Source organism: Lacerta agilis, chromosome 13, assembly GCF_009819535.1.
Source record: "Lacerta agilis isolate rLacAgi1 chromosome 13, rLacAgi1.pri, whole genome shotgun sequence".
In the NCBI taxonomy this organism is placed as follows: domain Eukaryota; kingdom Metazoa; phylum Chordata; class Lepidosauria; order Squamata; family Lacertidae; genus Lacerta; species Lacerta agilis.
In genome coordinates this window covers 49,191,257-49,208,790 of record NC_046324.1, presented here as the reverse complement: position 1 = coordinate 49,208,790, position 17,534 = coordinate 49,191,257, and the positions used below count along the sequence as shown (strand labels likewise).

The 17,534-nt window shown below is 50.0% G+C and overlaps 1 protein-coding gene and 1 pseudogene across 1 annotated transcript in view; one reads left to right on the top strand and one right to left on the bottom strand.

Annotated features, from left to right (window-relative positions):
• LFNG (LFNG O-fucosylpeptide 3-beta-N-acetylglucosaminyltransferase) overlaps window positions 1-15,315 on the bottom strand; it is a 31,871-nt gene extending 16,556 nt beyond the window's left edge. Inside the window, exon 1 of the mRNA XM_033167030.1 lies at window positions 14,703-15,315. Coding sequence (XP_033022921.1) covers window positions 14,703-15,131 — 429 coding nt within the window. The 5' untranslated portion in view covers window positions 15,132-15,315. The remainder of the gene's footprint in view (window positions 1-14,702) is intronic.
• LOC117056556 lies at window positions 134-702 on the top strand (annotated as a pseudogene).
• Window positions 15,316-17,534: the final 2,219 nt, after the last annotated feature.

Below are 17,534 nucleotides of genomic sequence, written 5' to 3'. Positions count from 1 at the left end.
AATGAAGCAAGATAGGATATTCTGATTTGTGCAGTCCTGCATAAAAGGAAAGTCTGGACTTCCCCCAGAATTATCCTTTCCAAAGATTATCCCCACCTCTGCTAACACCTTTAGCAATAATCATGGGGGGGGGGCATATGCGACCATGGCGAGCGATTTCTATTTGCGTTATTACGTTGGGCACAAGGGGAAGTTCGGCCACGAGTTTCTCGAGTTCGAGTTCCGCCCTGACGGGAAACTGAGATATGCAAACAACAGCAATTATAAAAATGATGTCATGATCAGAAAAGAAGCCTACGTACACAAAAGTGTGATGGAAGAGCTAAAGAGGATAATCGACGACAGCGAAATCACAAAAGATGATGATGCATTATGGCCGCCTCCTGACAGAGTTGGCCGGCAGGAGCTTGAAATTGTAATTGGTGATGAACTTTTACCACATCAAAAATTGGTTCTCTTATTGATGTAAATCAGTCCAAGGATCCAGAGGGTCTTAGAGTGTTTTACTACCTTGTCCAGGACCTCAAGTGTCTCATCTTCAGTCTCATTGGATTACACTTCAAGATTAAGCCAATTTAAATTGTATGGATTTAAATTTGTACTGTAAAGTTTCTTTCGGTGGGGTCACTTTCCATTCCTTATCTCTCATTGGTTTTATGTGTGTCAGATTTTTTACAGAGTGAATTTAATAAATGCTAAAAAAAAAAAGAATTATCCTTTCCAAAGATTATCCCCACCCCTGCTAACACCTTTAAGCACTAATCATGAGTGGGGGGGAGGCTGCAGATTTAAGCCCCAAATGGCTCCAAGCAGATATTTCTACAAGAATGCCTGCACTTTTGAAATTCCCACTGGATGGGCGGACCAGTCGGGCTGGATAGTTCTATTCCCTTTTGCAGTCTCTCTCCCGGACAGCTGGAAAAGTCCCTGGTGCCAAGAAAAGCGGTGGGGGGGAGGAGGAGGAAGGCATCAGCAGCTGGAGGAACAAAGCTTCTGCGTGGCGCATTGTTTACTGAAAAGACAGAACTCGAACCCAGCCCTTGTGTACAAAACAGGCTGACGCAGACATCCGTTTTGGAGCAGCCCCAGTTTCTCTTTGCAAAATGCAAAACCCTTTTGCAACCCCTGTCAGGCCCTTGGAGGGGGGGGCTCAGGATTTGATCTTGAGCCATGGGGCTGTGCAAGGCATTGCTAAAGAGACACAGGTGCCCCTGATCCTCGCCTCCCTCTCTTTCTGCTCCTCTGCTCTTGAGAAGCTGGAAGACCCTCTAATTTTAAGTGCTATTATGTTTAATAACCCCCCCCCCACAATGCAGGACAATGAAGGGCCTTGTGCAATTACCAGATGCCCACACATCTTCCCCCCCCCCCACCCACACCAACCACAGATGCCTCTCCAGCACTTTGGTTTCAAGAGCTATTATGGAGCCTTGAATGGAAATGCCACATTGCCTGGGGCAGCCGATTCGCAGCGCTGACACTCTGCACATATCAAACCCTCCCCCCCGCCACCCCACTCTATGGCAAAGCATGAAGGCAATGGGAGAACTGGGCGAGGAAGCCAGCCTGGAAGGGGAGACTCTGGTAAGCCAACCACGCTGAACAAACTGCAGCTTAGCAGTCCAGCACCTGCTCTGCACATGCAAAATGTCCCGGGTTCAATACCCAGGTAGGGACTTCCTGAAACCCTGGAGAGCTGCTGCCAGTCCGTGTAGGCAACACTGAACTATAGCTTGGCCACTGGAAATGTGGCCAGTAGCCACTGGTAGCCTTCTCTCCCATGGATGCGTCTTAACCCCTCCACTATGAAACAAAATATTTTATTGAAGTAAAACCAACCAATTAACACAACAGAAACAGAAAAGCTACAGAAAAGCAGTGCAGTATAACTGAGAGAGTCTTAATATTTGGTTGGCAAAGGACTTGAGACCATTGGGTAAGCCAAATTTTACATTGTGCCGTGGGGAGGGAGTCCTCCTATGTGTCTATTTGCTGCATGTAAAATTAAATCCCAGAATTATTTTTTTCCAGGTCCTCCGAGCTTTTGGCAACATGTCATTTATGAGTTGTTGTTGTTGTTGTTGTTGTTGTTGTTGTTGTCTTTCAGCTAGTGCTAAACTCCACGTATTTTCACAACAAAGCAAAAGTTGCAAATCCAGGAAGCTTTTCCCTTTGGGGGCAACTGAGATTCTGGCAGCTGCCAGCATCCTTGTCAACAGTTCCCGAGGGCTCAAAGCTTTCAGCTGATCATGCCCCACAGACCTACTAAAGAAATCCATTTGCCACGGGTGCTCTAGTTGAGATTCCTGCATTGCAGGGGGTTGGACTAGATGACCTTTGGGGTGCCTCCCAACTCTACAGTTCTATGAAGTTGGACTGGGAGGCTTGAGCATTTTGCTTATTTCCTGACAAACTATAGTCCGGAATTTGAATACTGGTGGTGGGCAGTTCAACCACAGGTGGGAAAAGGTTCACTCCTTTTTTTTTTTTTTAGTTGTCCAAGCTGTTGGCCGTTGTTACATCTTCGAGCAGAGAACTCCACAGGGTAAACTCTGCGCTGTGCAAAGAAGCCCTCCCCTTGGCCTGCCCAGATCTCCTATCTCTCTCCCCCCCCCCCACCTCAGCTTTAAGCAGGCCAGTTTTGGCGCTGTGCAAAAGCAAGGTGCAATCTATGCAAAGACTCCATTATCCTGGAATGAGGGTGGGGGGCGCGGCCCCGGGGAATCTCCCACTCCTAAATTTAGCTGGTATCGCTGGCACTCAGCTCCCCCCGCCCCGTCCCCCAGGCCTAGGACCGTAGAGAGACAGGACCTGGGCTCCCACTGAAAAGTCCTTCCCACTCAGCGGCAGCAAAGTGGCCAGAACTGGTTGGGAGCGCCGGGTCACTGGATCCGGTCGGGCAGGGCCCACACCTGTGTTTGGAGTGTAAACAGTAAACACAGCCCTGTTTCTTCTATACACAGAAGCGCACCGGGCTTTGTGGGGCATGTGCGGAGCGCATGGCACGCACCCTAGCTAGCTATTAACCCCCAGGGCAGGGACTCCAGCCAAGGCGCTGTGAAAATTTGGGAGCCGCAGCTGCTTAGGAATGCGCTGTCCCGAAGGCAAATGTATGGCTTGCGGAGAGAGGAAAGTCAAGAGAGGGCAAGGCAGTTGTTTAACTGTTCTGCAAAAGAGAATATGGAGCAGGTCAGTCATGATGGGCAAGTGTGCACACACGTGTGTGTGTGTCTACACACTTGTATTCCATCATGCATCTGGGTGAGCATAGGATGTGGGACTGAATAACTCAATGCACACAAAAGCAAAATTTCAAGCTCTCGTGGCTTCTAAAGGCTACTCTTGCACCCCAAAGGATGAACCAAGGGCCCACCAATCTCAGTTGTGACCACACTGGCTGGCAGCCAGGGTTTCAGGCAGGAGACATTCCCAACCCTGTATAGGAGATGCCACGGGTTTCCTGCATGCAAATCCGATGCTCTACCCCTAAGCTATGGGCCCTTCTTTATAGGAACCAATAAGGCTGCCTTATGCTGGATCAGACAGCTGGCGCATCTATAGCTCAGCATTGCCAACACTGACCGGCAGCAGCTCTCCAGGATTTCAGGTGGGGAGTCTTCCGCAGCCCTAGATGCTGGAGATTGAACCATTCAAAGCAAGTGGTTCTTCTCTCTGAGCTACAGTTAAAGTGATCATTTTAGGATTAAGGAGCGCAAATGTGTTTTGGGGGTGGCAGCAGGGGTCCCCTGCAGGCCTGACTCTTGGCAGCTCCTTTTAAAGAAGATGAAGCAGCAAGGCACGGGGTCAGCCAGGGAGAAACTAGTCCCCCCCCCAAAAAATGCTGCTTAAAGCTCAAGCAGTATCCCATTCCAGAGACCAAGTCTTATGGCAGGAGGGCTTTGCCAGCTTTGTTTCCACAACACTGGACCCGGGGCAGCCCCATATCTGCAGCTGGGGCTGCCTGAAAGTGGCAGAAAACCCAGACCACCCGCTTCTCTTCTTCGGCTCTGCACACTAAGACGATTTCTTGTGTGATCCTGTTAAGGCAAATCCTTCGACTCAGCAGGAATTTGCTAAGTTTGGATTAGCTTGCATCTGTATTTGCCTCCCACCCTCCCTCCCCCCCAACTGCTCCCTGGCATTGCAGTCCTCTCGCCTCTCCATTGGCTTCCCAAGTATTTCCACACTGAATCAGCCACAATTCTTAAGAACCCACTTCCAAAAAAACAACAGCAGCCCAAAACCACAGACTGGACTCTCTCCTCGGAGCTAGATAGTCTGAAGAGCTTCTGCTGGGGTTTATAGTGGGATGCAGAAGAGAGGATAGGAAGGGGAGAAAATGTGAGTCCTCATTGCCAACCTGGCGCCCTCCAGAGATGTTCTGGACTATGACTGCCGTCGGCCCCAGCCAGCTTCGATGGACACACTGCAAAACAGTGTTCCCCAAACTTGGTGTTTTCCAGCTGCTTTTGGACTACTTTTCCCATCATCCCTGGCCACTGGTCTTGCTAGGTATTGATGATGGGAGTTGTAGTCCAAAAACAGCTGGGGACCCAAGTGGGAACACTGGCGTAGCCAAAACATCACAAGGTTGGAGATAGGCTCACAGTGGTAAAGTTGGAAATTATGGCTGGTGTGTGTTGCAGAAATGGGAGTTAAGTATTCCAGCTGTTGTAAGTCTGGGTGCAACTCACCTTAGAGCATATGGTTTTTCTCATGGGTTTAAACCGATGGGGTGAGGGACAGATATCTTTAACCTCTTGAGATGACCCCTCTCCCTCCCTCTCTGATATGAGACTGATATTCTCAGGTTGCACCCTGCTCCCAACTTCCTCCTCCTCCTCCTCCTCCTCCTCTTTCTCAGTCTTCAGAGAGCGAAGGAGGAGGAGGAGTTTGGATTTGATATCCCGCTTTATCACTACCCGAAGGAGTCTCAAAGCAGCTAACATTCTCCCTTCCCTTCCTCCCCCACAACAAACACTCTGTGAGGTGAGTGGGGCTGAGAGACTTCAGAGAAGTGTGACTAGCCCAAGGTCACCCAGCAGCTGCATGTAGAGGAGCAGGGACGCAAACCCAGTTCACCAGATTACGAGTCCACTGCTCTTAACCACTACACCACACTGGCTGTGGAGCAAGCATGGCTGTCTTGTTCTTCTCTAGACCAGCTGGTGAGACCAGAACCGCAAACTCTTTTCTACAAGTTATGCATTTCCTACAATGGACAACTTTATTGCTTTCTTACCTACGAGCATCTCTGAGTGTTCGTTTGCCATAAGCAGAGTCTGCTCTTTAACAAAGCTTCACTCGTTTAAGGGCTGCTCACTCTTGAAAAGGTTGCAATGGGTAACTGATCCTGCTATCCCATTACTAGAAGCGCGAGATCTTTGTTTAGGGGCAGAGCAGGAAACTGATATGTGTGGGGTCAGAAAGTTGCTTTGTGCACAAAACAAGGGACAGGATCCAATCGCGCAGAGTGTTAACCGCTCGTCCCTGTGCATGCATTGTATCAGATGCAACGGCCTCCACTCCACATATACAGTAATTCTTTATGGGTTCTCATCTGAAACAAAGTTATTCTAACTTCGGTGGTTGACCACTGGCGGTGCCTGCTGAGAGTTGCTAGAAACATCACCAAGCCCTCAAGTTATTAGCAGCTTTTGGTGTCTGGGGTGGTATTTCCGTAAGCAGTTTACATGGCAGCAAACCCCAGCAGGGTGGTGGTAAAAGGGGAACCATACACACAGCCAGAGCTGATTTACTGGAACTAAACAGTTGCCCTCCGGCTATATATTTGGGCGGTTGTTGCAAGACACTGTGGGAAGTACAGTAAGCTCTCAACTGGTGTGGGGGTTACGATCTGGGGGTCGCGCCTAAAGCCCAAATTGTAAAACAGATTGCGTGCAATGGTGGGTGGGTTTGCTGAAATCGTTTTCCCAGCTGCCCACCCCCTTTATTTTATTTTTTTAAATTTATTGCCTAGTGCATAAAGCTAAACGGATGGCGCTGTGGTCTAATCCACTGAGCCTAGGGCTTGCTGATCGGAAGGTTGGCAGTTCGAATCCCCGGCTGCTCGGTCCCAGCCCCTGCCCACCTAGCAGATCGAAAGCATGTCAAAAGTGCAAGTAGATAAATAGGTACCGCTCTGGTGGGAAGGTTTCTGTGCGCTGGGAAAACTGTCTGCAGACAAACGTCGGCTCCCTCAGCCAGTAAAGCGAGATGAGCGCCACAACCCCAGAGTGGTTCGCGACTGGACTTAACTGTCAGGGGTCCTTTATCTTTAGTGCATAAAGCTAAACGTAAGTTGCAAGCTTACTGCAAAGGCCTCCACCATCTCCTGGTCATACGAACATAAAAATATCCACAACTGTCTTTTCTACTGTTAACTGAAATTACCTAATTGGTTTTACCAGTAACTGTTTTTATCTATGATTTTCATATTTCTTGTAAACCATCGTGGTTTTATAACAATCAAGCAGTATACAAATTTCATCAAATAAATACAAATGCACTGAGCATCTGCAGGAAATAGCTATTGGTATTTGGCCAAAGTAGGAACCTCTTGTGAAGCTGCCTAGTCGCCCAGAGGAGATTCTTACTCACCATGCAGGTGATCAGGCTAGTCACCACTTACAAGATTGAAACAAAGTTCATTGCAATACTTCCCCCCCACACACACACACAACAGGACCAAGGTCACAAAGTTCCCCTGTCCAGGCCTGCTCAGTGATGGTGACAACCAACAGGGGACCAAGAGGTCATTCTCCTGACCTACCTATGTGTGCACAATTAAAAAAAAAAAAATCCTGTGAACCAGCATCCCCAAAAGGCTCGTTTAGGAAGTCCTTCTCGTGATGTGGGGAATTAAGTGGTTCTTAGGAATGCCAGGTCAAATGGAGAGAGAGGACTCATTTGCCAAATTATACATTTTGCTCATTCTGCATGAATAGGGTAAGTCAGCTGCACGCGGCTCGTTTGTGGGTTCTGAAACATAGCTAAGAGCTGAACACGCTGCCCACTCTCTGCATTAAAACTACAGGAAGGAAGGATGTTCGGTTTTAGATCTTAACATCTCACAACCACTTTTGCAAACAGCCTGAATGCAGCTAAAAGAGGAAGGATAAGTGTTAGGGAGATGTTTAATAAATGGCAGGTTGATTTGGGGGGGGGCAGCAAGACCTTGTGCTTTAGATAAACCTCTTAGACAGACGTCCCCCACCTTCTGCTCCGGGTGTGGTTACTTGGAAAACAAACATGCAGTTTTCCCTCAAACCTTTGTGAATGACTTTTTCCACGTCAAAACAAAATAAAATAAAAAATTCCTTCCAGTAGCACCTTAGAGACCAACTAAGTTCGTTCTTGGTATGAGCTTTCGTGCGCATGTAGTGTATCTGAAGAAGTGTGCATGCACACGAAAGCTCATACCAAGAACAAACTTAGTTGGTCTCTAAGGTGCTACTGGAATTTATTTTGTCAGAACTGGAACACATGGCAATAGTTTGAAAGCAAGACAGTGTAGGAACTTCAGTGAAGTTGACACGATTTCCCCCCTGGCCTTGCCAAGTCCAACCCGGCTGGTTGGCTTCACTAAAGAGGAGGCAATGCGGAAAGGGCCATGCCAGGATGCCACCCAACACACCATGGAAGGGCAGTGTGCCAGTGTAGCTGAAGAACAGTATTAGTCAGCAGCTGGGACAGGCCAGGGGAAAAGCTGTTTCATCGACACAATCTTCATGGAGAGATTTCCCTGTGAAGAAAGGTTGCAGCGCTTGGAACTCTCTTGTTGAAAGAAACAGCAAGCAAGAAGCAACAACAACAACATGGGTGGGAGTTTATAGATGTACACATGGCATGGAGGAAGTGGACAGAGAAACACTTCCGAGCGCAATTCAAAGTGTTGGTGTTGACCTTTAAAGCCCTAAACGGCCTCGGTCCTGTATACCTGAAGGAGCGTCTCCAGCCCCATCGTTCTGCCCGGACACTGAGATCCAGCTCCGAGGGCCTTCTGGCGGTTCCCTCACTGTGAGACGCAAAGCTACAGGGAACCAGGCAGAGGGCCTTCTCGGTAGTGGCACCCGCCCTGTGGAAAGCCCTCCCATCAGGGGTCAGAGAGATAAACAACTACCTGTCATTTAGAAAATACCTGAAGGCAGCCCTGTTTAGGGAAGTTTTTAATTTGTGACTTTGTATTGTATTTTGGTATTTGTTGGAGGCCGCCCAGAGTGGCTGGGGAGACCCGGCCAGATGGGCGGGGTATAAATAATAAATTATTATTATTATTATTATTATTATTATTATTATTATTATTATTATTATTATTATTCTCTTGAACTCCAAATTGTGGGCATCCATTGAAGCTGGAAGCTGGAAGATCCAGGAGGAGAGAGATTCTTTCTTCATGCCCAGTTAGACTGTGGAACTCATTCCCACATGAGGCAACGGCGGTCACCAAATTGGATAACTTTAGAATAGGACAGAGCAAACTCAAGAGGCGGAAGGCTATCAATGGCTACTAGACTAGGCTCTGCCCTCTCCCGTCTCACACAGTAAGGGAGCTTCCCTTTCTTCCTCCACCCTGGGAGATCTTCCCTTCCCTGCCTCGCACAGGGGGCCTTTTGCCAGCCATTCCCTCCATGTTCTGAAGTAGATCTTCACTCACCCCACCATCCCTGGAGGGAAAGGGGCTGCCATTCTGTGGTTCGCCTCAGATACCGAAATGTCTTGGGACTGCCCTGCTCTGAATCCCAGTTCCTGGAAGTGACAGGAAGGGAGAGTGGCTCAGGTCTGGCTTGCTAGTGTCACACAGGCACCTGGTTGTCCACTGTGAGAACAGAGTGCTGGGCTTGATGGACCCTCTTCTTACGGTCTTATGATGGCAGTGTTGACTTTTGAAGCAGAATGTGTGTACAATGGCCACACGCATGAACTGAAGCGTGTCTTGAGTGCAGGGGAGATATCCCTCATCATTACGGAACATGAAAAGGGATTTCACCCACATATCATTTGCAAGATGCGGTTGTGGCAGTTCCCGAGGAATTCCCCGCTCTGCTTGAAGCCTGCAAAAGCCTCCATGCCACAGAGAAGCTGTGCGAATGGGGAACAGAGAAGGCAAGGAGGAGGAAATGGTGTCTCGAGAAGAGAGGCCCCACTGCTACAGTCAACTATCAATTTCCAATCCCCCCTAAGAAACATCATGATTAGCAAGAGATCAACTGTTAAAAGGTTGTAGGAAGAGTTTGGCTGCTGGATCCAGCCTAAGGCCCACGTAGCCCTGCTTCCTGTTCTCCCGGGGGCCGACCAGGGGCCTCTTGGAAGCCCACAAGTGAGACCAATGTCTCCAGGCAGGATGCAATCATGGCCAATGGCCACTGATTATTCTTCATGAATTGCTCTAATCCTCTTTTTCAAAGCCATCCCATGTGGGCGGGCACCCCTACATGTGGTGTTGGCAGCTTCCATAGCGTTCTGTGAAGAAGAACTTCCTTTGGTCTGTGCTGAATCTCCCAGCGTTCAGAGGTTGTCTTCCAATGCAGAGCTTTTCCTGATCCACTTTCACCACGACGCGCCTCATTCTACACACCTCTGCCACCATCCTCCCTTATTCAGCTCCTTTCCCCCCAGCAACCAGGAAACCCAAAATGTTGTAACCCTTCCCCACAGCGGAGTTTGCTCCCCAACCTGATTCATTTGGCTTTCCCTTTTCTGAACCTCTTCCAGGAAAGAGGAGGAAGGAGAGCCTGTGAGCCTGGCCACTTGTCTGATCCAGTTCACAATGCTCGAGTTTTAGATACATCCGCAAAGGACCATCACCTGCTACTGTTGCGGCACATCAGCACTGTTCCGGAAGTGTGGCAGCCCCGATCCACTTAAAAACAGAACAGATATTGGGGGCGCAGAGAGAAAAGACTGTTGCAAACTTAGGCTACCTCCGAGCAAAGAGTCAGCTCCTATGTACGCTACAAATCAGTGGAGCTTACAGGCTAGTTTAAACTGTAAGGGTTTATTCCAAAGAATGCCGGGCATTTCGGCAAGGCAGCCAGCTGATCATTCTATTAGAGGTCCCTAGCTCTGGTTCCCCACACTGCACAAAACTATGGTGCCAATCACCCCTAAACTAGTTGTGCAAATCTGCACTGTAGCAAGGCCAAGATTTGCTGACCCTTCACAACCCAGCGCCATCCATCAAAGGAGTTCCTTTGAACAAAGCTTTGGCTTACAGCACTTTCCTCATCCTGGTGCCCTACAGATATTTTGGATATTTTGGTCGTGCCGCCTGGGGCTAATGGGAGCTGTAGCCTAAAAAATAATCTGGAGGGTGGGCAAAGAGAGTTTACAGTCTTCCCCAGAGGCCACCGTATTATGCAAAACTTTCAGGATTCTGAACTTTCAGCATTTGAACCTGAGAATGCAAATCTCCAATTCCCCTCCTGCTCAAAGCTCTCTCTGCTGTGACGCAAGACGGGCTTTGGGAAATTCAGTTTGCCTACACCTCAAGCACTGGAGGAGAGAGGTGTCACTCAGCCACCCCTCCAAGAGGAGGCAATCTGGATTTTTGCCCCACTTCCCCCTGACACCCCCACCCCACCCCACAACATCTCTAGGCAACCTGACCTGGCCGCTGTGAGCTCCGGCGAGCTCCTGCACTCCGTTCCCACGGAAAAGCACCACACAAGCGGCTGCAGAGTCCTTTCTCAGCCCCCGGGAGAAAAGGGGCTTTGTTAGCTTGCCTGGGGAGACAGCGTGAGAGCAGAGCCGCTAGGCTCTGGGAAGGCCGAGAGGACAAACAAGGCGGAACAAAAAAAAAAACCAGAAGAAAGACTGAATCCGTGAAGGGGGGAAAGGGGCCAGCCTTTCCCAGGATTGTCGGTAGGTGTTGGGGGCATTGCCCACCTCCGGGCTTCCACAACCACGCTGGAGCGTCTCTGCTGGGTGGCAAAGATGCAAAGCGACCATGAGAAATGGCCTATGAGAGAGATGGAAGGATGCTCTAAAGACCCAGGTACCCAGCTGGGCCACCAATGGCTCATCAGTAGCAAGGCACTGCTGCCACAGGCTAATGGAGTTATCACTAGGGATGCTTGAACCACTAGGGATGTTTTGCTCGTTCCTCAGTTTGGAGCAAACAGACCCAATTCCTTCTCCCTGCACAAAGGCACAAGGAGTGCCCTGCCAGATCACAGCAAATGCCCATTGCGACTCATGAGGGGAAAAATACTGCAACACCATCAAGGCCAGCATCCTGTTCTCAAAGTAGCTAATCAGGTGCCTGTGGGAAGCCAGAAAGAAGGACCAACGGCCCTCTGCTTCCGCTCACCTGGGATTCCCAGCCTCCAACAGCAGAGGGAGATCATAGATACTGTGGATTGTCATGAATGATAGCTGCTTTCTCCACGTGGAGCAGAAAGCAGCTGTCCTTTGGATTTTGCACTCCTCTTGAGTTTGGAGAAAACTGTAAAACTGGGGGCTTACAAAGTGCTGCGCAAGAGACTGCCTCCATGTCTCTTTTGGACCAGGTTGTTGTTTTTTTAAAAAAATTAGGGTAGCAGTAAGATTTTTATGGAGTTGTGGCAGACATATGCAAGCTACCAAGTAGTTTACATGCACACTTCAGGTTCCCAGGCTATCATATGTATAGATGCAACATCAGGCACTAATCTGATACACAGGACAAAAGTGGATCAAACCAGTGATAAAATTCACCGTCAGCAATGGGCTTAGTCATTCTCTCTGTCCTGCCTTAGTTTCTCCACCTGCGCTGGTGCACAGGGGCAGAATGAAAAAAGAACCCGCATTTTGAGAATTAAGAGGGATGTATAAATGATTTTTGAGAACCGCTAGCATTTTAATGCTATTTTTTTTAAAGCCACAAAACTTTCCAATTCTTCATCTCCAATTGCTTTGGGGACATCCAGGAATTCCTGTCACAGTTGGGGAAAGGGGGGCACTTGGTTTTGAAGACATCCCCCCTCCCCCTTGGCTCTAAAACAAGCCTGAGAATTCTTTTTTCCTCCTCCCTCCCTCCCTCCCCTTTTTCTTTATGCAAATGAGCCTGGTCTTAAGTCTCTGCTTTACATCTGACAAAAGCCCAGTCCAGCGACACAAATTGCATTTCATGCTCCTCAGTCTCCAATCTTCCTGAGAGAGAGAGAACACAGAGAAGAGAAAGGGGGGGGGGAAGAGAGATTTGGGGAGGAGGGAATAAACAGGCACCAGAGCCTGAGAAGAGGGAATCGTTAAAGCCTGCTGTGGAAAAGCCCATCGGTTTGTTAGGGAGCAGATTTGAATAATGAAGCAGCTCTCCCCGGCAGCCACACCAAGGGGGATATTTGCAAAGAACCCTTGCAGAGATGCTATATATCAGGCATGTCCAACAGGTAGATCATGATCTACCAGTAGATCACTGGACGTCTGTGGTAGATCACTGGTAGATCGCTGGATCCCCCCAAAGAAGCTCAACATCTTTGGCTCCCCTAAGAAAAGCTCAACAACTCTGACCTGAACCCCAAAAGGGGAGTAGATCACTGCCAGTTTTTAACTCTGTGAGTAGATCGCAGTCTCTTGGGAGTTGGCCACCCCTGCTATATATGACAGGCTTTGCCAACCTGGCCTTTTCCAGATGTTTTGGCTGAGTGGTGCTGATGGGAGCTGTGGCCCAAAACATCTGGACGGCACCACCACGTTGCAAAACGTGCACTAAGGGGCAAGAGGCCAGCTCCACATAACCCAACAGTCACAGGAATGCTCAGCTACACAAGCCAATGTGATAAATAAATAAATAACCCTCTACTCTCCACTTTGTAAGCTGGTCTGACACCAGATTCAAACTGTTAATCATTCCCCTTAGAATTGCCATTTCATGCTGAGAAGCCTTTTTTTCAGACTGCCTTAAGCCTTTTGACAGAACGAGAGACAGGCCCCTAGAATTCCCTTAATCAAGCCTGAAAGTGGTTTTAAAAAATGTAGCAGAAACCAGGGCTGACCCACCCATGAGACAAGTTAGGTGACCACCTCAGGTGGCAGGATCCACAGGGACAGCAGATTCCGATGTAGATCTTCCCTCACCCCCTTCTTCTCTGGTGGGGAGGGGGGAGGAGCCAGTTTGGGGTCCACCTCAGATGCCAAAATATCTTGGACTGGCCCTGGCAGAGACACACACCATCTCTAAAGTGCTATTATCACGTCTGGTCTGTACTTGGACAGGGGACACTGCTGCATTCACAGCCACAGTGGCAGGAAGAGTGTATAAGGCTCAGGTTGCATGCACATTTGCATTCGCATTTGCTTGCAGTGGTGTGGTGCAATGCTTTCTTGCTGGGAGAACAGCCTTCTTCTATTCAAAACCTTGCATGCCTGTCTGCCCCAACAGGTATCCAATATGGGTGTTTGTGCGCACACACACATCCCCCTTGACCAACTTTGTGGCAACTGCCCTAGAGCAAAGTAGACTCTGGAGGGAGAGCAAGGCTTCTCTCACCCCATCCAACACCCTTTTCAATTTATCAGAGAATCTCAACTGATATCATGTTGCCGCTTTGCCTCTATTTGCAGGAGAAAATGCATTTAGAGTAACTGACAGAGCGTCCACACTGGAATGCAGAAGGTCCCCTGGTATCAATCCCCAGTGTCTGCAAGCAAGGCTAAGGAACATCTCTCTTCTGAAACCCATCCCCAAGCAGAGATGGACCAACTGTCTGGCTCTGGGGTCAGGAAGCTTCTCCTGTTCTTGTTTAGGCAGCCTAGGGGTGAAAGCTTACTTTGCACGAGGCACCTGATTTTCAGCAGACTCTGAAAAGGGTTCGTCAGGGAGGAAGTGGACTGCTTGAGCATGTGCAGAGTGCCTTTCTCTCATCATTGAGTCAACCACAGAACAGTTCTGCCCATTTCAGAGTAGGGATTGCACGTCAAGTTTCAGATAGACAACTCTCTTTATAAGCAAGCACTATTGCCCTGCTGCAACCCGTAAAAACAATGAAAACCACAAAACGAAAACCTGTGTGTGTGTATATGCACTCAAGCAAGCGAAATAAGCCTCCCTTGACTGAAACCATTTATAGGAGGGCAGCAAAAGAGGGAGAGAGGGAGGGAGGGAGGGAGGGAGGGAGGAAGGCTGTGTGGGCTTGTGGCTGAGGAGCGTGCCTCACTTTCCCTCCCTGGGGGGCAAGGGCGGAGACGGCACAGATCAAGGCGCTGGGCTTGCAGTTACTCGCCAGCCTGCATCCTTCCTGCTCATTAGCACGCCGTTGGCACGGGCTGGCACCGTGCAGCAGCCGCCCACTCGCTGCAGGCACCCCGCGCTTTCTGGGTGGGTGCTAGTAGCGATCTGAGGGGCCTCTGCGCGCGCGGAAGCGGGTTCCCCGGGGGCTTCCTTGCCACCAAAAACTCGTTTCCAGGTCAAGACTCAGCCTGGAAGATACGCTGCCCGGGAACACAGCACCCCCAAAAGAGGGAGTTTCCACAGCACAACCCCTAAACCTATTTCCCGTCCGAAAGCTCAGCTTTGGCACCGCCAGCAATGCTCGAAGCCGAGGGTACCCTTGAGCATGCACAGAGTGCATTCATCCAACAGCACCACAAGTCCTCCAGCAACAGGGGATCGGGCTTTTGTGGGTTTTTTTTGGCAGTCATCTTATCTAAAAATAAATGCACAGCATCCATCCCATAACTGGGAGGTGGGAAGACACACACCCGCGGCCCCATCTCCTTACCATATCCTTGTTGCGCGAGATCCACGTATCCAGCAGCAGTTCCAGCCTCGACTTGTGGAACTTCTTGGTGGTCTTGACGGCGATGAAGACATCCTGGGGCGAAATGTTCTCCAGCTGCGGCCTGGCCGCCTTCCCTTCCTCCGGGCCGCCTCCCACCGCCGAGGCAGCATCCGCCTTCCCCCGAGCAAGCTTCGAGAAGTACGCGCTGAAGCTCCGCACATCGCGGTGGCTCTGCCCCGCGGGCAATGCAGCTCGCAAGCCCGGCGCGTCGCCGCGGGAGCCCTCGAAGGGCTGCAGGAGGAGGCCGGCGCCGCCGCCCCCCAGGCTCAGCACCTGCCCCTTCTGCTGGTCCACCACCAGCACCAAGAAGCAGGTGAGCATGGAGCCCACCAGGGACACAAGAAGCTTCTTCCCGCAGCTTTTCAGCATCGCGGATTTCGGAGGTTCTGCAGTTTTAAGTGCAAATGGCGGGGGGGGGGGGACACACAACCGCTGCCCAGGTGCGCGCGAGGCACAACAGCCCTGCAAAGACTTCCCCTGCCTTGCTCCAGCAGAAACAGCAGCAGCACCAGCCACCCCGCCCCGGGTCTCCCCTTCCTCCGAGCGCGCCGAGTTCAGCGCCGATCGCTTCGCTGCAGCGCCTCAGCCGCGATTTAAAAACTCCTCTCTCCGCGGCCCCGCCCCTTGGCTCTGAGTGGCTCGCTTAGGCCGCGCCCACCCAGAGAGGGGGCGGGCTCAGAACGTTGCAACATTGCAGGACGCGGGGCCCCCGGGCTGTAAGGTAGCGGCGGCGGGTCTCCCACGTGGCTTATCTTGGGAAAGCGGGGCGGGGGGGACGGAGGCTATTAAAGTGAGGGAGGGTCTCCCTTGTCGTAAAGCTCGCTTGCAACGAGGCAAAACGACGCGGTGGGATTTTACGCGGAAGGCGACCAGACCACGCTTTGAGATAAACCGGGCTTTTTTTAAAAAAAGTGTTGGAAAAGCATTATTCCTCGCTCCTGCCATTCGCAAAACGGCCACTAGAATGTTTTGTTTTGTTTTGTCTCCTTTGAAACAGGGACAACAGACGAGCACACACGCACACACACGTTCTCTGTGCTGGACTTGGTGGAGAGCGGTTCTCTGAGCATGTGTAAAATGTGCTCGCTCTGGCAGCACATACACTAAAATTGGAAGAACAAAATTAAAAATAAAAAAATTCCTTCCAGTAGCACCTTAGAGACCAACTACGTTTGTTCTTGGTATGAGCTTTCGCGTGCATGCACACTTCTTCAAATACACTGAAACAGAACTCACCCCAGACCCTTATATATAGTGAGAGGGTGGGGAGGGGTGATTGGCTGATCGGTGTGGAAAAACTGTTGACGACTGTTAACGACTGCAATTGGTCTTACAGGAAAAAGCAAGGGGTGAAATGGCTAAAAATAGCTTTGTCATGTATAATGAGATAAGAATCCAATGTCTTCGTGCATGCACATGAAATGTCTTTCGTGCATGCACACTTCTTCAGCTCATACTAAGGTGCTACTGGAAGGATTTTTTTTAAAAAAAATTATTTTGTTTTGACTATGGCAGACCAACACGGCTACCTGCCTACCTGTAACTAAAATGGGAAGGAGACAGAGAAGATTAGCTTGGTCTGAAGGCAACCCTGCATCAGGAAGTTTTTAATGTTTGACGTTTTACTTTGCTTTTATATGTACTGTAAGCCGCCCGGAGTGGCTGCGGAAACCCAGCCAGATGTGCAGTGTATTATTATTATTATTATTACCCTTTCGGATAGCTGTTGCAAATGGTGTGGTTGTGTGTTAAGGGTCAGGCGCTTGTGGGTGGTGGAGGGTGCCTCGATTTCCTCGCCCAAGAAGTCCTGCTCAGGGGGTGAGGCTGAGGCAGTCCAGAAGTTCTGAAGCTCAGCCGGGAAGCCAGGGAGAATCTCAGGGATGGAAAACATCCCTCTGGCAAGAGTAGTATGCCATACTCTGGGGCTAGAAGAAGAAGAGTTTGGATTTGATATCCCGCTTTATCACTACCCGAAGGAGTCTCAAAGCAGCTAACATTCTCCTTTCCCTTCCTCCCCCACAACAAACACTCTGTGAGGTGAGTGGGGCTGAGAGACTTCAGAGAAGTGTGACTAGCCCAAGGTCACCCAGCAGCTGCATGTGGAGGAGTGGAGACGCGAACCCGGTTCACCAGATTACAAGTCTACCGTTCTTAACCACTACACCACACTGGCTCCCAGTGTCAGATTGTGGCTGGATGATGGTCACCATGGAAGGAAGGCTGCATGGTTTTCCTCCGCCTTCATTTCATTCCTGCTCCATGACCCTACAAGGTAGGTTAGTCTGGAAGATGTGGCTGGTGTAAGTCGCCCAGTGAGTTTCATAGCACCGGAGTGAGGATTCAGCATCAGAGGCAAACCAGGTGTGATCAGGCCACCCAAGGAGGTCTTTCCAAGGGTACCAACAGGATTTCCTGCGCGTCAGACACTATGGATTAGGGCCCCTGCACACAACACCCCAATCCTACCCTATTGAGAATAAACTGCTGCTCATGTACAGTACATGCATCAACTGTAGCGAAGCCTACCTTACAGGACTGCTGCAAATATAAAAGTGGGTAGAGAAGAAGAAGAAGAAGAAGAGTTTGGATTTGATATCCCGCTTTATCACTACCCGAAGGAGTCTCAAAGTGGCTCACATTCTCCTTTCCCTTCCTTCCCCACAACAAACACTCTGTGAGGTGAGTGGGGCTGAGAGACTTCAGAGAAGTGTGACTAGCCCAAGGTCACCCAGCAGCTGCATGTGGAGGAGCGGAGACACGAACCCAGTTCCC